This window comes from Electrona antarctica (genome assembly GCF_951216825.1).
Source record: "Electrona antarctica genome assembly, chromosome: 6".
In the NCBI taxonomy this organism is placed as follows: Eukaryota; Metazoa; Chordata; class Actinopteri; order Myctophiformes; family Myctophidae; genus Electrona; species Electrona antarctica.
In genome coordinates, this window is record NC_136811.1 from 51,656,882 (window position 1) to 51,677,559 (window position 20,678).

The following is a 20,678-nucleotide window of genomic DNA, read 5'->3' on the forward strand; positions in this document are numbered from 1 at the left end:
GCCTATAATGAATCCGTTAGTCCGTCCTGTCGATCCGGTTAAACCCTGAATAACGGTCCGGTGTTAACGGTTCACACTTCACAGTTCCGTCCGGATCGAGAGTCCGGTCCAGGTGTTGCTCTGCTGCTATACGGGACTTTAAAGTTCACCGTCCGGACCGGATCACTTCTTCCATTCTTTTCTTCTGCATCCGAATCTTCCCTTCAGAAGTAAAAACATGGTTTTATACAAAAAAATAAAAATAATAATATATACAATCTAATAACTAACGTGCTAAGGGGATAGCGCGAGACTTTTATTATTATTGACGCATGATTAATTCATATTAATCCGTGGTGCTGGTGGTGGTGGTGGTCTCCTCTCCCGCTGGTTCTTTTAGGGTCTTCTTTTATGGTCCTTTTCCCGGAGAGGAGAGCTTGTTCACCGGGGGAGAGGAGGAGGAGAGGTCGGCCCGGTGTGGAGGAGAACGGAGAGGAGAGGAGAAGAGTGAAAAGTAGAGAGAGAGAGAGAGAGAGAGAGAGAGAGAGAGAGAGAGAGAGAGAGGGAGGGAGGAGCTCGACCAGAACGGGGGAGTACCGGTGCTACACTGAGACTGGTGACCTGTAGAATCCTGTGACCGGTGCTGCATGCGAGATATTATACATGCCTATATTATTTTGTATCCAATAATGAAACTAGACAGAAGAGTTTAACCTTTGAACTATGACAGCTACTGATAAAGACAAAATTATGTGTTATAAATTAAACTATATGTAGGCCTAGGGGGCAAAAAAACACGAAACTAACCTATATAGGCCTATTTGTATGCATATGGCCTCACTCCACGACCCGACCTCCTCACCCCTGCCCATTTTGATAAGTTGGAATGGCTTAGGGTTGACGTCGACAGAGTACAGCATCTTGGGCCTGGTCTACGATTCGCTACACCACTATAAGAAGAAAGATACCCATGTACCTGCATGTCAAAATAGAAAATACTTCCTTCATGTCAACAAAGTCCACACTCACAAACCACACTCACAAACCGAAGTCCACACTCACAAACCGAAGTCCACAGTTCAACAAACCACGTGCAACCCTGATTCGGCTCAAACAAGGGATTAAATTAATTTTGCTCCTATGCCACTAAAATGTGGAACGCTCTACCAAATGCGGAAATGCATTAAGACATGCGAAATTGTGAATCCCTTGACTCCTTCAAAACCGCTCTCAAAGCTAGAGCACTCATTGGCTGCAATTTGAAACTGGTCCCTCTGGTCCCCCTTTTCCCCATACCTGTAGCCTACATGTTTTTCCCTTTTTACTTTCTTTATGATTTCATGTATTTATTTATTTATTTTTAATTATTATTATTGTTTATTTGTACGTCTTTAGGCTAAATGTTCTGATTAATTGAAATAGGGGGACCCTGAAAACAAGTTAAATGCTTTAAATCATGGTTTGTCCACAAAGTAACAGTTTTTGTATTGACTTGTGCTTTCGTTTTTCTGCATACTGTGAAATAAAAATGTAAATCAATCAACCAATCAAATAAATCAATTAATCAATATAAATTACTCGACTAATTAAGGACTCGACTACTCAAATTACTCGACTAATTCAAGGAAATTACTCCAATAATAAATATGAGAACGAACCAACCAACACCTTACAACTACTAGTAAGTACAACAACAACCATATATCTGTAATGTGTACCTCAGTAGTAGCCTACTGGTAGCCTACCTGTGACTTCCTCCTGCGTTGAATCATTCTACGGTCGACCTGACATCTGGAGTCACAGAATCCAACAGGTCACCAAACTGAGTGTAACGTGACCTGGGCAGGGGCCGCCAGGGGCGGACACTGTGACGTTAACAGCCACATGAGTGTTCCTCTGCCGGGCTGAAGCACACGCACACGCACACACCCCACACACACACAAACACACACACACACACACACACACACAGAGAGAGAGAGAGAGAGAGAGAGAGTGAGAGAGAGTTGAAATACAGCTCATATAATAGGCTAATAATCAGCCAGCTGAGCTGAGTTAGCCAATTTAACTGACATATTTAGGTCTACCGTCTAGATATTTTCCCTTTTCCCCCACCTTTATATTTGACTATTCTATTGAGATTCAAAACCACTTTTCACTTACAGGGAGTCCTACTCCAGTCCTGGCCAAAGACAGCAGCAGCACAAGCTGCACAACAAGTTAGTTTCACATAATAAAATACATTTAAAGGACATAAAACCGTCCATGCTGGTTCCACGAGGTCGTGTGTGTGACTGCGTGTGTGTGTGTGTGTGTGTGTGTGTGTGACTGTGTGTGTTGACCTACGGACGGCTCGTGGTGAGTCGCTGATTAGACAGTTTGGCACGTGGAGCGGTGGCGACGTCATGCACGGAGGGAGGAGGGGCCGAGGGGGGATGTCCATATTACATGATTTTATGAGCACTCTCACATTGTTTTACTCAAGTACAAGGAAGTAAAAGTCCAGTATTCAAAATCTACTCGAGTGAAAGTAAGCTACAAAAGTATTGCCATCAAAATATACTTAAATTACCAAAAGTAAAAGTAGGCCTATACAGGCTAACTCAATACTCATATACATTATGTCCCATTTCAAAAGTACAAAATAAAAAAAGAATAAAAAAAAATCTTTTGGAAAATAGCAGATCTTCAAGGTGACGATGCAACCAGTGTTTGTTGGGTCAGCTACATGTAGCCCAACACTGGTTTTAATTATTTATTTGAAATTATTTTCCAGTAAAGAATTGAGTCTCTAATAGTACAGTATAGAGGGTATGCGCGTGACATCATCATCAAACCCGGAAGTTATGCAGGAACGCCTACTGAGTGGCAAAAAACGACTTTCTGGCCTTGACAGCCCATACATCCAAACAGAAAAGTCTTATCTGATTGCATTAAACAACGTTAAACAATGTTAAACTCACTTTGCATGTTGCTTTGCCACTCGATGTGCCATTCACTTTAAGCATGCGCATACCCTCTATACCTGCACGTATACAGTGGAGTAAGCAATAGGTCTATTAAAGTTAATGAATAAGCCTATTAGCTATGATTCACTGTTTTGCAGTATTGGGTCAGCTATACTTGCCCAACACTGCAGGTAACAATGAATCATAGCTAATAGGCCTATCAATTAACTTTAATAGACCCATTGCTTACTACACTATACCTTGAAGGTATTCAAGCCTCAATTCTTACTGGAAAAAATCAGACCAGTCTGAAGTGAGTGGCCCCTACTCTAAACATTTGGTACTCTAAACATAGGGACATAGCTGTTCCTTGGAGTGGGCCTGGGCCGTGGCTCAGCGGTCCAGGCACCTTGGCCGGCAGCCCGAGCCTGGCAGTGTGCCGCGGGCTCGACTCTCGATCCCAACGGCCTTTACTGCATGTCACTCCCCAATCTCTCTCCCCCATTTCCTGTCAGCCTACTGTCTGTCCCTCTATAAAAAATATAAAATAAAGGCGAAAGCCGCAAAGAAATAGCTGTTCCTTGCACCACTCAAAAACATATGAGTCAAATAAATCAACCAGTGTTGGGCAAGTTAAGTTAAGATAAATTAAGCTGACCCAACACTGGATGCAACGCGTTGTCAGCTTGTAGATCTGCTATTTTCAAATAGCCAAAAAGTATGTATAGTATTAGGCCTGAAGTGGTTGATGTATGATTTGTAATAATAATCAAATTGTAGTGGAGTACAATATTTGCCTCTGGGATGTAGTGGAATTTGAAATTACATTTGAAATACTCTTGTAAAGGCCTGGGCCGTGGCTCAGTGGTCCAGGCACCTTGGCTGGTAATCCAGTCTGGCAGTGTGCTGCGGGTTCGACTCCCGATCCCAACGGCCCTTACTGCATGTCTTCCCCCCATCTCTCTCCCCATTTCCTGTCAGCTTACTGTCCCTCCATAAAAAAATATAAAATAAAGGCAAAAGCCAAAAAAAAAGAAATACTCTGGTAAAGTAAAAATACCTCAAAATTGTAGTTATTGCAGTTGACTACATGTATAGTTACTTTACATCACTGATTCTGAGGCATGCGTCGCACGCACGCACACACACACACACACGCACACACACGAGACACAATGGTGGTCATTTGGTATTTATTTATTTATTTCTAAGTAAAAGACAATTCCAGGCACAATATAGAAATATACTAGGTCTACTATTCAATACTTAATTCAAAATATTACTTGAGTAGCCTAGTACAAAAAGTGTTGGCATCAAAATATACTTACAGAACCAACTCGTAAAAGTACATGTTATCTAGGAATGGTCCATGATTTCACAATCATATATTATTGGATTGTACTGCATTGATGTGTTCATCACTTTGATATTGCAACATGTAGGCCTAAAGGTGTTTGCACAGAGCCTCGCATAGCCAGCCTATTAGTCTGGCCTCTCTCAATTGTGGGAGGACTTCACGGCCGAAGTGGTGACGAGCCAACCAGATTCGTCTGGAACCAGGCTATAACCAACCAGGGGCGGGACATAATACATTGCAGGAACAAAATGCTGCTAATGCTGAGAGGGACGAGACTAATTAGTATCGCTACGACGCTACGCAAGGCTAGAATTTGCATACTGGTGTGGTTTTTTCTGGCGAATATTGGAACGAATTTCGGAGGACTTAAAAAACAAATCAACCTCACGTTATATCCATCACGTCTGCACACTGCCGCCGAATATATTTTGTCAGAATAACGTTTTTTCAGACCGGGGTCGATTTTATACGTTTTCCGCAGCTGTCTAGTGAGTGTTGGTGACAGGTTGACAGCTAGTGATAGCCTACTACTTTCGGATTCGCAAAACACCGCGAAAAAACGCACCAGTATGCAACCACCTTAAATGGGTGGATCATATAATCGGACAGGGGTGAAAGCACAATCCCCGCTCCCGGCTGTTCTGGCCTGGCAGAGACAAACACTAATGGTATTAACTAATAATCTCATTATAATTTACTTTATATAGTGCTTTATATAGCCTACTGCTGAGTTTAACCTAGAGACTAATTAATCACATGTTTTATTTCATTATTAATAATGAAAAAAAGTAACATGTAACTAAAGTTGTCAAAATAACAACTGTAGTCAAGTGCAAAGAATGATATTAGCCTGAGATGTACAGCATATGGAGTACTAGACATATAACGTTTTTAAAAAGTAAATGGATCATCGATAGGTCTGCTCCAGGTCTGGATCAACGATAGGTCTGCTCCAGGTCTGGATGAACGATAGGTCTGCTCCAGGTCTGGATCAACGATAGGTCTGCTCCAGGTCTGGATGAACGATAGGTCTGCTCCAGGTCTGGATCAACGATAGGTCTGCTCCAGGTCTGGATCAACGATAGGTCTGCTCCAGGTCTGGATCATCGATAGGTCTGCTCCAGGTCTGGATCAACGATAGGTCTGCTCCAGGTCTGGATGAACGATAGGTCTGCTCCAGGTCTGGATGAACGATAGGTCTGCTCCAGGTCTGGATGAACGATAGGTCTGCTCCAGGTCTGCTCCAGGTCTGGATCAACGATAGGTCTGCTCCAGGTCTGGATCAACGATAGGTCTGCTCCAGGTCTGGATGAACGATAGGTCTGCTCCAGGTCTGGATCAACGATAGGTCTGCTCCAGGTCTGGATCAACGATAGGTCTGCTCCAGGTCTGCTCCAGGTCTGGATCAACGATAGGTCTGCTCCAGGTCTGGATGAACGATAGGTCTGCTCCAGGTCTGGATCAACGATAGGTCTGCTCCAGGTCTGGATGAACGATAGGTCTGCTCCAGGTCTGCTCCAGGTCTGGATCAACAATAGGTCTGCTCCAGGTCTGCTCCAGGTCTGGATCATCGATAGGTCTGCTCCAGGTCTGGATCATCGATAGGTCTGCTCCAGGTCTGGATCAACGATAGGTCTGCTCCAGGTCTGGATCATCGATAGGTCTGCTCCAGGTCTGGATCATCGATAGGTCTGCTCCAGGTCTGCTCCAGGTCTGGATCAACGATAGGTCTGCTCCAGGTCTGGATCATCGATAGGTCTGCTCCAGGTCTGGATCATCGATAGGTCTGCTCCAGGTCTGGATCATCGATAGGTCTGCTTTTTGTGATCATTAGAATGTCTAGAACATGTTTTATTTATTATTGTGAAAGATATCCCCCAAATGTAAATTATTAATTTATTATTATTATTTTAATAATTATTATAAATCATTTGAAAAAAAACATAATTTCCTCTGATAAGTCCTAGTAGTAAAAAGTAGTAGTAAGGTTGAAATCTCTTTTTTGCAAGTAGAAATATATCCGTGTGCTACAGGGTTAACCAAGAGTTTACAAATGGTTAAAGACAGAATGCTGTGATTATTTCCCCCTCTAAAACAAATAAATACTCAGGGAAGACATAATTTGCAGTCACTGGACTGGCAGAGAAAATCCTCCCTGGCATTTGTGGTCTTCAAGACTGTCCAATTCTGTCCGGGACTGTCCAGGCCTATTTTAACTACGCTATTAGAGTAATGTTAACTCCAGACACACATACAAAACAGAAGTATGGTATGGCACTCATCTCAAAATAGAATTGAGGGTTTTCATCATAGCGCTTTTCTAAGTACCCAAAGTTGCTTTACATTGAAGAAAAGGAACCAACAAAATTGAAAAATGAAAAAAGACATGTGCTAGAAGCATGCATGGGTTGGGTGTGTGTGGGGGGAGGGGGGGACATCTTAACTAGGCCTCAGCTGGGAAAGGCTATCCTGACGAGGTGGTTTTAGAGTGTGGTCTTATTGTGTAAGTCAGCACTGCGTGTTACTGTTGAGTGTTGACAATGCTACAAATATTGAATTGGGGTTAATGTCGTATTAGTGAGGCTAATACACTATATAAATAGGCCTAATGAAAAAGCCATTGAGGCAGACGAGTCCATTAGATAGAGATAGCCTAGTGTGTTTTATTATCATTTTCAAGGATTATCATGTTTTATGACATTGTTTGAACTGTTTTACGACCACGTGACAAGCTTCTATATACACAGTAAAACTCTCTGTAAGTGATCTCATTTTGTTACATAATGAGATTTTAAGTATGTGAATACAGTTAATATTACAAATTTACAATCCAACATGTGTAGAACTATAGCTGTTATTAAAATGATAAACAGCAGAAACTATACACCCACAAACACATTACACTAGCATGACTGAGAGGTCATTTTGACCTATTTTTTGAGATTTTGAAGTTGATTATCTTTGCCCATGAAGCTTTCAGAAGGTCCCCCCCCCACACACACGCACGCGCACACACACACACACACACACACACACACACACACACACACACACACACACACACACACACACACACACACACACACACACACACACACACACACACACACACACACACACACACACACACACACACACACACACACACACACACACACACAGTTTTTGATTTGTCAGGTTGTATATTGTGACCTGGCGCCCTCATGTGGTCGAACAAACACGGTCGAGTTAGCAGACATAGATACAGCTTTCTTCATCCTCTTTGTGCTGGATATTAGCACATAAGCTTTTTCATTGGTTAAAGGGATACTATAGGCAAGTCTGTGTGTGTACAAACACCCCCCCCCCCCTCCCTCTCTGACAGGCATCAAACAGGTCTTTGATGTAGCTAGGTCTTCATACGTGGCAGGGTCGCTGACCCACAGCACTGCGCACAACCCTCAGGCCCTTGGTGTTTTTGCAGATGTATAACGTTTGATCTGCGTGTAGTACAAGTCTGTTGTGGAATAATGAAGTTCCAGACGACTTCTCTCTTTGTTGACAGTTTAACCTGGTAAAATACACAATGAGAATCTGTATGCCGGAATATTCAGGGTGAGCGACAAAATAGCAGCCAGGAGAATGAGACTCGCAGGACACTGCCAAAGACACCAAGAGCTCGCAGCCAGCAAACTGGTGCTGTGGGAACCAACACACGGGCACCGGTCACAAGGATGTCCCATACAAACATTATGTGGATGTACTCAAGAAAGATGCAGGAGTGCAAAGCACCAACGAGCTGGTCGGATGTATGGAGAACCAGGATGACTGGAGGCGACGATGGAAGGCTCGTCTGAGGACGACCTAGAGAGTATCTGGTCAGCTTCTCTCTGTGTAACCCAACACACCCAATCCTCAGCACGTCATCATGGGCATGTCTCAAGTTAGACTGACACCACTCTAAACGTGGACAGTGTTATTTAATGAGGTGCCGCCCACTAACCAATAAGAAATATCATTACTGATGGAGCAAGTGGAACCTTAGATCCACTAAACTCTGTTACACAGAGGTGGAGTTGGTTTGTTTGTTAGTCCTCTTCCCCAAAACCCAAAAGACAATTTGGCAGACCGCGCAGCCATCTTGCCATCAGAGTTTGGAAGTGCCCGCTTTCAGCAAAATGGTAAATGGTGCATTTATATATAGCGCCCTTTATCCAAGGCGCTATACATAGATTGTGCATTACATTCACCCATCCACACACACATTCATATACCGATGGCGGCGGAAACCATGCAAGGCACCAACCAGCACATCAGGAGCAATTAGGGGTTCAGTGTCTTGCTAAAGGACACTTCGACACCAACTCTGGGGGAGCCCGGGTTCGAGCTGGCCACCTTGCGGTTACCATCCGGCCGCTCTACCCCTGATCCACCGCCGCCGCCCAAAGCAAAGCAACGTTCTGCTGCCTCCTGCATTATGTGCAAATTCAAAGCAGTGGTACGCAGGGCCGTTGAGTGATATTAAACGAGCCCTTCCAAACTCCACTTATAAAAAAATAATCACCTGCAAGGACAGAAAGTAACTTATAACATGTACAGTATACTGTGGATTTTTAGGAAACAAACACCTTGCAGAAAAGAGGATAATCACAGACTCACACACCACACGAGGGCAGACAGCTTGTGGGTTGCGTACAAGCAGCCCCGGCATCGCCAAGACCAACCGACTCCTGTCCTGACGTCGTGTACTGTATGTGGTATTTTGCCCTCAAGTTGGCGCAAAATTCCCACAACTGGCAATGCGAGACAGATAGATAATGTAGATACAACTAATCTAATACAAATACTCATGCATCTATACGCACTATAAGTACCACACCTAGTAACACAAATCCCCCACCACACACGCACGCACGCCGATTCGATTTATATTGCGATTCTTAAATATATTGCGATTCGATTCGATACCTGGGAAAGGTAGGTCTGGAGCTCTCTGGTGGAACCGACTCCCGATAAGCGGTTGATGATGTATGGACAGACAGACAGACAGACAGACAGACAGACACCAGGTGAAACATTGCAAGAGACCATTTTTTTCTCATATCAATTTTATTGAAAACAAAATGACACTTTGTTTGGGACATGTTTTTTTTTTCTTTCTTTTTTACTTTGTAAATCATATAAAATCCATTTATCAACAGTATAACCTTTCAGACTGCTTCTACAAAATAAATTATATGTTCTTTTTATAAGAGATAAATTACTATCATCAAAGCACTTCTGTTTATATAAAAGTAAAGAGGAGACGCAAGGATTCAACACTCAAAGGCAGGCACACACACGCACGCACGCACGCACGCACGCAGGCAGGCACACACACACACACACACACACACACACACACACACACACACACACACACACACACACACACACACACACACACACACACACTCTCTCTCTCTCTCTCAAGGTGCATTCACACAGGCGGCTAAGTATATTCTTTTGTGTCGCTTCATTTGCATGTTTTTGGTTGCTGGGACAAATTCTTCTCGTTTTTGTTCGCCTCGCCTACTTGCCTATTCATGCATGCTGTCAATCGCTGTACACATACTGGTTACTATGGAAACTACCAAACAAATACTAATAACACCGTTTTAATGGATACAAATTGTCTGTGTGAAATGAATCAAGATTGAGCAACTACATGATCTATTCCTCACTCCCCACTCAGTGGTGGTGAAAAGTACTTACTTTTACTCAGTATTACTTGAGTGAAAGTATCAATACCACCACTTAAATACTCTATTACAAGTAAAAGTCTGGTATAAAGATTACAAATGTATTGGCATCAAAATAGAGTATACCAAAAGTACATTTACAAATGCATAAAATCCTTTGAAAATAATAGCCAAAGTATATATAGGGCTGAAGTGGTTAGTGTATGTTTTGTGATGATAATCAAAATCTACTAGTAATATACTAGTAAGTAACTATTAATTAACATTTTCCAATAATTGTAGTGGAGAAAAACATATTTTTTTTGTCTCTGAGATGTTAGTGGAGTAGAAGTAAAAGTATTAGGAAAAATAGGAAACTCCAATAAAGTAAAAAATAATCAGACCCGTCTGAACTGAGTGGTACTGTACTGTACTGTACTAGCCCTCCTCCCTGGCCTGTGTGTCTGTGTGTTAGCACTTGGTGCTGAACAAACACTATAACGCTATTTTCGTGCTCGGACAGAGCCAGGGACAGACCCAGCCACACACATAGCTGTCTATAGGAGTGGTTGGACCACTCAAATATTTACTTAATACAGTTGTGCGTTGTTCCTTTCCACCACTTCTAATTCTCGACTAAAAGCAACAGATGTTTTACGGTCAAGCTGCGTGTGTTTTTCTCGTGTTACCGGCATCTCTCCTGCCTGTGACGACCGAGGAGAATGTCCCGCTAGGCAAGACGTCAGACGTCAGGAGTAAACAGAAAGCACTTTGTTGAGTCAAAGACCAACTCAGGGACTTGTTTTGTAAACTTTGTAGAGGCAAATATGGACAGACTGTCTGGAAAAATATGCACAGTCAGGGACCTCTACCGCATTCATTTACCAGTTTTAATTTAACTCTGTGGGTCCTATTTTGAAGGAGGAACTTTGTGCCATGGCGCCTGCAGGTCTTAACCCATTTTGGGCGGGAACCCATTTTGGTGTTAGCATTATGATATGCTTTAGCTATTGAAAAATAGCAGATCTACAAGCTCATAGCGCTGCTATTTTTGAAAAATCGAAGAACGACTGACATAGAAACATAGCTTTTTCAGAAAACTGTCAGGATGTAGAAGACATTTTTAGAATCTGATCTCAGGTCAAAATGTGTTAAGAACGAGCCGTGTCCAGCGCGAGGCACATTCCTATCCAAGTGGCGGAGCTCGGAAGACGCGCAGAACGCCTTTCTGGCGACCAAACCAATGTCCCAGTGCATGAAGTGAAAGCACGCAAGCTTAAAATATACAGGAGCAGCATTAATAATGTGACCTAATGATATCGGATAAACAAAGGGCTCACGTTGAAACAAGCATTGTCCATACGCCATTTTTGCATGCTCAGAGTTATAAACTGAAGCTCGTTTGTAAGTCTAAGGTACATTTTTATGCCAATACTTTTGTACTTTAGTAGTATATTTTAAATTCCGGACTTTTACTTGTAACAGAGTATTTCTATATTGCGGTATTGATACTTAGGTAAAACAGTACTTTTTCCAACACTGATTATAGGTGCGTCAAAATCAAGAAATGTTCACAAAAGGCACACTGACTGGCTGTCTATAGATGTGAACGGTGAAGTGAATCTTGGGATCAAGTTGGGATATTTCAACTTTAGCGAATGAGGTGAAATTCATTCATTTATTCATTCGCGTCGGCTGTTGCGCCTCATTCGTGCTTTCTATGTAGGTCTTTGCAATGCCTTTGTATGTAATTGCACAAAAATATTTTTGCCTCCTGTGTGAGTGAACACACTTTCACATGCACTTGCGCACGCATGGACACGCACGCACGCACGCATGCACGCACGCACGCACGCACGCAGATCAATTGGACAGGTCCAACAACAGGCTCACAGGGGGTGTGATAGTAAGATAAGGCGAGTAGATGTGATGAACAAACAGACATACAGTACATACATGACTTCAATATTATACACATTAAAATACATAGCTGACATACAGTATATATACATCACTCTGCTGCACTCCACTGTGTGTGTGTGTGTGCGTGCGTATACTGCATGTATACATGTATGTCATCTTTTTATACAGGAGTGTGTCTGTATTGAGCATGTGTTTATGACACAACACGCACGAAAACACACTTGTGCGCACACGTACACAAACATGTACGTGTACACACGCAAACACATGCGCACGCACGCACGCACAAACACACGCGCGCAGCAGAGACGAGCATAGCATAATAGAATACAGTTTTTTCATTTTTATATTGTGTTCTAGACACAAGCTCGAGTCTCCGTCTGACCTCAGAGACTCGAGGTCAAAGGTTCGCGATGACATCACACCGTGTCGTCGCTGTGATGACGTCAGAGCTCGGGTTTCTCGCGTCCAATCACAGCGTCACGAGACGCACTCTGTCGACCAATCACGGCAGAAGAGCACCGTTCCCACCGACTCGTCGTCGACGGTGAGGGTGTGACGTTTTTGTGAACCTCTGATCTGAACAGTTTTACATTTTAAATTAAAAACACATCTCATGATTTGATTCTTTCAGGAGTCTCTCCATCTCATCATCATGGACCATGAGAATAATGCTCCTACACACATGTGTGTATCAGTGTACATTTAACTCAGACTCAGAGAGTGTACAGTTGTACACATTCAATTAAACTGAATTGAATGTAATGATGGTGTTGGTGATATTTCTTTGTTTAAAAAAAAGTTATTTGTTAAAAAAGTCAGAACTCTCCATTGTGACAGTAATCATTGTTATAGAGTTCAGTAACAGGGGTCTCCCCTCCGTCTCCCCAGCAGTTAAATAAACAAAAAAATAAATGTTCAGGTCGGGATACCAATTTGAGCCAATATACACTCCACAAAGGTCATTTATCATGCTTCAATGTTTATAGTATTCCACTTCCCAATTGTGTCTGCTTGTGTTTTTGCCTAATAAAAATGTCTGGGTTTTGAGGCTACCTGAGTCCTGATCGGATGAAATTGGTATCCTAACCCTGAAAATGTATTTTGTGTTTGCTGGGGAGACAGCTAGGGAGACACCTGTTACTGAACCAACATTCCTACAGCAAAGGTTACTATCAGAATACAAAGCTATTTAACACTCATTTTAACCAAACAATATCACTTAGAGTAGATCAGTGCTTCTCAACCTGTGGGTCCGGGGTCCACATATCATTTTGGAGGGGTCCCCATATCATTTTAGAGGGGTCCCCATATCCTTTTGGAGGGGTCCACATATCATTTTGGAGGGGTCCCCATATCATTTTGGAGGGGTCCCCATATCCTTTTGGAGGGGTCCCCATATCCTTTTGGAGGGGTCCCCATATCCTTTTGGAGGGGTCCCCATATCATTTTGGAGGGGTCCCCATATCCTTTTGGAGGGGTCCCCATATCATTTTGGAGGGGTCCCCATATCATTTTGGAGGGGTCCCCATATCCTTTTGGAGGGGTCCCCATATCATTTTGGAGGGGTCCCCAGGTGACAAAAGAATGAAAGAAAAGAAAAAGACCATTACTGTATCAAAAGTAAATCAACAAACTGTACGATAAATAACTGGTCAAAAAATGTCAAATAAAAAGAAGGAGGCGAACATTGTGATAATAAAATAGGCGATATTTTCACAATATTAATCTGTGGAACCGAGTCAAACAAAATGTCATGCCTCAACTCCTACAATTCCAAATACGTATCAGGGGCAGGGCTCCTCAGTTCAAATATGATTATTGTGGGGGCTCCTCAGTTCAAATATGATTATTGTGGGGGCTCCTCAGTTCAAATATGATTATTGTGGGGCTCCTCAGTTCAAATATGATTATTGTGGGGGCTCCTCAGTTCAAATATGATTATTGTGGGGGGTCCTCAGTTCAAATATGATTATTGTGGGGGGTCCTCAGTTCAAATATGATTATTGTGGGGGCTCCTCAGTTCAAATATGATTATTGTGGGGGGTCCTCAGTTCAAATATGATTATTGTGGGGGGTCCTCAGTTCAAATATGATTATTGTGGGGGCTCCTCAGTTCAAATATGATTATTGTGGGGGCTCCTCAGTTCAAATATGATTATTGTGGGGGCTCCTCAGTTCAAATATGATTATTGTGGGGGCTCCTCAGTTCAAATATGATTATCGTGGGGGGTCCTCAGTTCAAATATGATTATTGTGGGGGCTCCTCAGTTCAAATATGATTATTGTGGGGGGTCCTCAGTTCAAATATGATTATTGTGGGGGGTCCTCAGTTCAAATATGATTATTGTGGGGGGGGGTCCCAGTTCTGAAAAGGTTGAGAAGCACTGACTTACACCAGGTTTAACTCTGAGAGTTACCCAAATGAACACTGAGGATGTTGAGTGTGTAGCAGCAGGGTGATTATCTTCATTTATATTTCATCGCACCACAGGGTTGTTGCTTCCCGAAATATAACTAACGTTTGTCGGGAAGCGACACCGTCACTGAAGTACAAACTGACGAGCTTAAAGGAGCATACCAGCCTTTTCCATACGTGGGTTGTCCTTTACGACGTTCACTTTGATAGTTACATCATTCCTCAAAACTGGAATTGGATAGTTAAAACATATATATATATAATCAATTATGACATGAAATCTAAATCAAATGAATGATTGAAAATAGTACTTGTGTCAGTACTCAGTATGGGCAATAGCAATGTGGGGATATAGGCGCCCTCTAGTGGCTGAAATGGTTGAATCTCCACCCATCAAGTATGGATGGGGGGAAGTACAGTAAGCCTATGTGAGCAATGCCACTTGCATTGTGAACATACTGTACATACAGCGCAGTAAGGATCTGTCCCCAAGCGTGCACGCTCCAGGGAGAACACCCGGACATTACTACACAAATCATTTTTCAATCACTTCACGGTGTGACGCCTGTAAATAGAAACAGTGGCGTATCGCAAACGGCGGGCCGGATGCAAACACCAGCCGGGCGGGCCCGGCACACATTTAACGCTATATACCGTAAGCACCTGCTGCTCCTCAAAATGTCTGCGCACGCCACTGGACATATAGGATCCACAATGTCAAAAAGGGTCTGGTACGCTCCTTCAAGGAGGGCTTGAAGGACACTTAATGAAACCTACATTTTGGTTGGCGTTTGAAGTGCATGGCTGAATATATATATATATACGGCAACTGAACACATGAATATGTAATATGTACACAATAACAATGAACACAAGCTGTCAGGGTGTTTGTTGATCATATATAATACTAGTTATTTTATATAACATAATCACAGTGGATAAAGTCCTGGAAGGTGACGACAGCCTCCGACGCGCTGAGGCGGCGCTGTTTCTCAACAGCTGGTCTGGGGTCCCCTGCTAGGTGGCGCTGTTTCTCAACGGCTGGTCTGGGGGCCCCGCTAGACCGCACGGGTTCCCAAACACTGGGCCGGGACCCATTTGTGGGTCGCGGACCCATTTTTATGGTTCCTGTAACGAAGACTCTGACTAGGACGTTGGGCTATACGACATATGACATGTTTAGTATGACAATCCCTATATTTGGGCCCGAGCCGACCTAGTGCTGATATCAGATAGATATGGTAGAACCATATATGGATAGATCTAACTGGCTTAGTCATCGTGACAAGCCTGGTCGGAGAATATATAGAGGGTCGGCTTCAGGGAGAAGGCAGAAGTCAAAGCATCCTGGTTTAAGTTCTAACCGGACACCACTGCGGGGGTCCTAAGCTAAGTAATCAGCAATACAGCCTTGAGCTATTTTATAGTTCCCTTTATTGTTTGTTTCCTACATTTTGTTTTTTTGATTATTATTATTATTATTTCAAAACACTTTCAAAAAAGCATTCCCAAAAAGCAGAAATGTTCCTGAATTAAAACCAGTCCCCTCGGTAATTTAACAAAGAAATAAAATAAAAATTCCATAAATTAGAAAACAAAAACGGTGAAAATAGCCAATAGTTGAGACGAATAAGTCTATACAGGTAAATCCACACTAATTATCCATAATGTATAAGTCATGGATCAAGGGGTCAGGACAACTGACCCAGTGTGGTTGGGAACCCCAATCTACCTTGCCTCTGCGTAAATTTCACTCTGAGAGTGTACAAAATGGAACCAAATGGACCCGTACAGGTCCATTTGGTTCCATGTTGTACACTCTCAGAGTTTATACCGTCCCGAAAGCGACCATGAGGACCCCGTGCGGGCCCCCGGACCAGAGGTTGAGAAACGGCGCCCCCGAGGTCACCCAAACACCTGCTCGCTCCCTCGGTTACTACGAGAGTTGTCATAGCAACCCATGAATCATGGCTGGAAGGTGTCCTTTGAACCAATCAGAATTCCTATTACAGAACGACCAATGAACAACAGTCGTACTGTCGCTCTCGTCTCCGTACGGTATATTGTTTTTTTTTCTTCCATATAATTTATATTCGTATATTTTTTAATTTAATGCTTTAAAATATTTGGAAAGCGGTCATTTGAAAACGCACTTATATATTTTATATACATAGAAATATATTTTAGATATATTTTTGGCCATTCAAATTATATTTTCTCCAACGTACACCTTCGTATATTTTTTCGGAAAACGTATTTCATATTTCGTTTTGGAGTCGTTTCCTCAGAACGTGGCTCGACTACAACGGTAACCCCCGACCCCTTGGTTGACCTGGTCGTCTCGTCTCTGATTGGTCGACGACGGGGCGAGGGCGGGGTCAGTGCCTCTTGGTGCGCTGAGCATTCTGGGTACAGGAGGCGCAGCAGGAGGTCTTGTAGTAGGAGTAGACACACAGCCTGGCCTGAACCACCATCACACAGTTATGACGTCTGTCTCTGCAGTTCTCATCTGGAGGAGAGGAGAGGAGAGGAGAGGAGAGGAGAGGAGAGGAGAGGAGAGGAGAGGAGAGGAGAGGAGAGGAGAGGAGAGGAGAGGAGAGGAGAGGAGAGGAGAGGAGAGGAGAAGAGAGGAGAGGAGAGGAGAGGAGAGGAGAGGTAAATTATGTATAATTGAACATTGAACATTGAACATTTAGTTCAATGTTCGTTTTGTAAACAGGAACATTTTACGTCATATTGTATGCCTCATTACGTCATATTGTCTCTTTATTGTTAATGGTGTTTAATGATTGTGTTTGCACCGTTTGTTTTACATCACCATTACATCACCTAATCAACATGAGTTAGACTTTAACATATTAGCGCCCCTCACTTCACACGGGTGTGATTTTTTTTATAGACAATGCAAAACTCTAAAATTACACTTAGATGCTTTCCTGGTGTAAATGGGTTAATAATACTGGCCACCCACCCACTATAAATTAGTCTCATCAAAGCAATTCAAGTCTGTTTTGTCAAATGGAAATATAGATCTTTATTAGTGTGACATTGTTGCATTCACACGGTGGCGGTAAACACGTACCAGGCAGCTGTGGGCTGCAGGGGAGGATGTTACAGATCTGTCGATGTGGAGGTTTGAAGTCGCCCTCACAGTCCGGACTGTGCTGTTTGTCCTGCGTGAGACACCGTACCTCTCTCACCTGCATGCCCTCCCCGCACGAACTGGAACACTGTGACACACGCACGCACACACACAAATTGTACATTTGCAATTTGTTTGTCGCACGACACACAGTCATACAATGAAGCATACCCCCCCCCCCCCTCGGTGCCGCGCTATGAGCTTGTAGAAGTATAACATAATGCTTTAAAACACCAAAATGGGTTAATCAATATAAAACCGGCATGCAAGGGAGCCTGTTAAAAAAGGTTAAGAAGTGTGCCTTACTGCGGTCCATTCCGTGGTGAACCAGGCTGGGGGACAGTTGACCATGTGACACTCCTTCACGGCGGGGGGTTTGTCCCCCTGCTGGCGACACTCGCCGGGCGGCACCACGCCCAAATCGCTCCCCGCCTTCCGCACGCAGATGACGTCACGTCGCTGCGTTCCGTTCCCACAGCGGACGTTACACTGACGGCACGAGAGGAGATGAGCACAATACAGACAATACAGACATTAATAACCATGGCAATAAATAATAAACGGTGCATTTATATAGCAAGGCGCTTTACATAGATTGTGCATTACATTCACCCATTCACACACCGATGGCAGAGGAAACCATGTTACGACCTACTGTATGGTAACGGGAAAGAATCGGCTAAAGTCCCAGCCCTACAAATCACACGTTTAACCCATTTTGACCTGAGATCTGATTCTAAAAATGTCTTCTACATCCTGACAGTTTTCTGAAAAAGCTATGTTTCTATGTCAGTGGTTCTACGATTTTTCAAAAATAGCAGACCTACAAGCTCGTAGCGCGCCACTCGGTGGCGCGCTATGAGCTTGTAGATCAAGCATAACATAATGCTAACACCAAAAGGGGTTCCTGCGCAAAATGGGTTAAGGACACCATGTTCCATCCATGACGTGTCTGTCCCTAATTACCTGGGACCAGGGGCTGCTGTACCAGCTGGTGACGGACACACACGGACCACCGTTACAGGCCTTCATCTCTGCTGGCTTGTCCACGACACAGTCACCTCCTCCTGCTCCTTCTCCCCGATCTGCTCCTGCACCTCCTGTTAGACACACCACCTCCCTCCTGTCTATCCCTGGACCACACTCTGCTGAACACTGAGGGGGGAGGGGGGGGGGGGGAGGAGAGAGAGGGGGGGGAGAGAGAGAGATAGAGGGGGGGAGAGAGAGAGAGAATATCTCATTGAAACCAATTTCTACGTGATCAAACAGGACTTATTATGCAATGCAAAATTGACAATTAAAGCCTCTCCAAATCAACTCATATGATTGGACCTACAGCAAGACCAAACACATGCAGTAAGATTTGAAAAGCAACACCATTTATACATCACTCATGTAAGCAATGACACTTATCCAGAGCAGTGCAACATAACATACTTACAAAGGAGACCAAAACATAAAAAATAAAAAATAAAAAGTTTAAAAAACACAACATAGAAAGGACATTTGAGGATTACCAAACATAAGAATAAACCAAACAAAATGTACAATACGTAAATAATGGGGAAGTATCAGTATCAGAGCAGACACTAACAACAAGGCCACTGAACGAGTATGTTAAACTACAAGATTGAGCAAATTACAGGAAGATCTTTCCCCCTTTTTATTAAAAATGTATTGCATTCTGAGGTGCTGTGTGTGTGTGTGTGTGTGTGTGTGTGTGTCTCTCTGTGTGTGTGTGTGTGTGTGTGTGTGTGTGTGTGTGTGTGTGTGTGTGTGTGTGTGTGTGTGTGTGTGTGTGTGTGTGTGTGTGTGTGTGTGTACACAGATGGCACATTCATACACAGATGGCAGAGGAAACCATGCAAGGCACCAACCTGCACATCGGGAGCAAATAGGGGTTCAGAGTCTTGCTCAGGGACACTAACTCTGGGGGAGCCCGGGTTCGAACTGGGAACCTTGCGGGTAACTATCCGGCCATCCGGAGTGCGTGTGTGCGTGCGTGTGTGCGTGCATGCGTGCGTGCGTACGTGTGTATGTGAGTGCGTGCGTGCGTACGTGTGTGTGTGTGTGTGCGTGCGTACGTGTGTGTGTGTGTGTGTGTGTGTGTGTGTGTGACTTACAGTCTTGCTCCAGTCAGTAAAGTACCAGTTGGTGACACACTGTCCCATGTTGCACTCCTCACTTCCTTCTGGGCGGAGCCTGGTGCTACACTCCGTGTCGCTCACGTCGTTGCCGTCGTCGCTGACGCAGCGAACGCTGCGAGTTCTCTTCCCGATGCCACAGTCCACAGAACACTGAGGGCGAGAGAGGTAGAGAGACAGGGAGAGAATGAGTTCTCTTCCCGATGCCACAGTCCACAGAACACTGAGGGCGAGAGAGGTAGAGAGACAGGGAGAGAATGAGTTCTCTCCCCAATGCCACAGTCCACAGAACACTGGGCGAGAGAGGTAGAGAGACAGAGAGAGAATGAGTTCTCTCCCCAATGCCACAGTCCACAGAACACTGGGCGAGAGAGGTAGAGAGACAGGGAGAGAATGAGTTCTCTTCCCTATGCCACAGTCCACAGAACACTGAGGGCGAGAGAGGTAGAGAGACAGGGAGAGAATGAGTTCTCTTCCCTATGCCACAGTCCACAGAACACTGAGGGCGAGAGAGGTAGAGAGACAGGGAGAGAATGAGTTCTCTTCCCTATGCCACAGTCCACAGAACACTGGGCGAGAGAGGTAGAGAGACAGAGAGAGAATGAGTTCTCTTCCCTATGCCACAGTCCACAGAACACTGGGCGAGAGAGAGAGAGAGAGACAGAGAGAGAATGAGTCCTCTTCCCGATGCCACAGTCCACAGAACACTGGGCGAGAGAGGTAGAGAGACAGAGAGAGAATGAGTTCTCTTCCCTATGCCACAGTCCACAGAACACTGAGGGCGAGAGAGGTAGAGAGACAGGGAGAGAATGAGTTCTCTTCCCTATGACACAGTCCACAGAACACTGGGCGAGAGAGGTAGAGAGGCAGAGAGAGAATGAGTTCTCTTCCCTATGCCACAGTCCACAGAACACTGAGGGCGAGAGAGGTAGAGAGACAGGGAGAGAATGAGTTCTCTTCCCTATGCCACAGTCCACAGAACACTGGGCGAGAGAGGTAGAGAGACAGAGAGAGAATGAGTTCTCTTCCCGATGCCACAGTCCACAGAACACTGAGGGCGAGAGAGG

The 20,678-nt window shown here is 44.0% G+C and overlaps 1 protein-coding gene across 1 annotated transcript in view; it reads right to left on the bottom strand.

Annotated features, from left to right (window-relative positions):
• Positions 1–16,169: 16,169 nt before the first annotated feature.
• The window catches only part of adamtsl4 (ADAMTS-like 4), a 67,021-nt gene continuing 62,512 nt past the window's right edge, over positions 16,170–20,678 (bottom strand). The window contains 5 exon segments of the mRNA XM_079503816.1: positions 16,170–16,834; positions 17,408–17,555; positions 17,774–17,956; positions 18,434–18,622; positions 19,591–19,764. Coding sequence (XP_079359942.1) covers positions 16,704–16,834; positions 17,408–17,555; positions 17,774–17,956; positions 18,434–18,622; positions 19,591–19,764 — 825 coding nt within the window. The 3' untranslated portion in view covers positions 16,170–16,703.